Source organism: Cyphomyrmex costatus, unplaced genomic scaffold (genome assembly GCF_001594065.2).
Source record: "Cyphomyrmex costatus isolate MS0001 unplaced genomic scaffold, Ccosl1.0 scaffold932, whole genome shotgun sequence".
In the NCBI taxonomy this organism is placed as follows: domain Eukaryota; kingdom Metazoa; phylum Arthropoda; class Insecta; order Hymenoptera; family Formicidae; genus Cyphomyrmex; species Cyphomyrmex costatus.
Window position 1 is genome coordinate 112,447 of NW_017280520.1, and position 1,238 is coordinate 113,684.

Sequence of the window (1,238 nt, forward strand, 5' to 3'; positions counted from 1 at the left end):
TATATCCTCTAAACATCATTATATATTTATAGTTGTAACGAGCATTGCCAAGCATGCTAGATACACTGCCGAATCTTCTATAAATTAATTTTATTATTGATCGCAATTATTATTTATTGTTTTTATTGAGATATTTTAATACTATTACTATTTGTAACAAGTAAAATTTTTCTTTATTATTTCTACCTCTTCCCGCATCTATACAGCAGTTTTCTGGCGATATTTTCGATATAAATAAAACGCTTTGTGGTTATTGTCATACTTGTTACCTCCTTTATACCGAGGCAAAGTTTATTAGTGTACAATAAATTACAAATTTTTATAGTAATTTTGATTTTGGAATTCAAGAAATCAAATTATTGTGAATTAAAATCAAGCGTGCGACTTTATTGTTATCATCACGTGCTATTTACATATATATTAGCTATATAAATAGTTTTTCCGAATTACATCGCCACTGCTGGTACCATAGGTCAAGTTAATTTTTCTGCTCAAAAACTGAAAACATAAGTAGCTTATACATACGCAAGTGTCAATGACACAATGCATATTTTTAAATGCAGGTACCAGTATGCATTTTGTACATAAACTTCCGAAATGATAACGAATATACGGGTTTTATATCGTGTATGTATAATATATATATTTAAAAATATAAAGAGATATATAATTATGTTCTTCCAAGTACTTGAACTTGAAACACACGATGAAGAGCATGTTCTTTATATTTAGATTAATGTTAATAATTTTATTAAATCAAGTGTATGCGCGTAATATACCGAAAGATACTGAGGTAATATTGCTGCCAGTATGGAACTCGAAAGGCGCATCAGAGGTACGTTAAAGTTAAATTTATTCTTTAAAAGTGTAAGACTTACAAAAATTATTTACATTTGATTTAATTATTATTCAATTTGCAGATTCCCTTAACTTTCAAGGTCTTTGGGCAATTGATCCAGTTGAATCTACGTAGAAACGACAACATCGTATCGCCTCAGTTTCAAGTCTGGAAACACAATGCAAAGAGCATCACAGAAGAATTGTCGCAGTTAAATGCTCCGGATCCTTGTTATTATCTTCACAAGAATCATGAGGGATCCGCAGCCATAAGTTTTTGTCAGGAACATGGATTGGTCGGTGATATTTTTTTAAGAGAAAAACTGACTTTTAAATTTCTATTCTCTCTCTCTCTCTCTCTCTCTCTCTCTCTCTCTCTCTCTCTCTCTCTCTCTCTCTCT

The 1,238-nt window shown here is 30.9% G+C and overlaps 1 protein-coding gene across 1 annotated transcript in view; it reads left to right on the forward strand.

The window, feature by feature from the left end:
* The first annotated feature begins 706 nt into the window (after window positions 1-706).
* stl (ADAMTS metallopeptidase stall) overlaps window positions 707-1,238 on the forward strand; it is a 2,923-nt gene continuing 2,391 nt past the window's right edge. Inside the window, exons 1-2 of the mRNA XM_018550114.1 lie at window positions 707-835; window positions 921-1,133. Coding sequence (XP_018405616.1) covers window positions 707-835; window positions 921-1,133 — 342 coding nt within the window. The remainder of the gene's footprint in view (window positions 836-920; window positions 1,134-1,238) is intronic.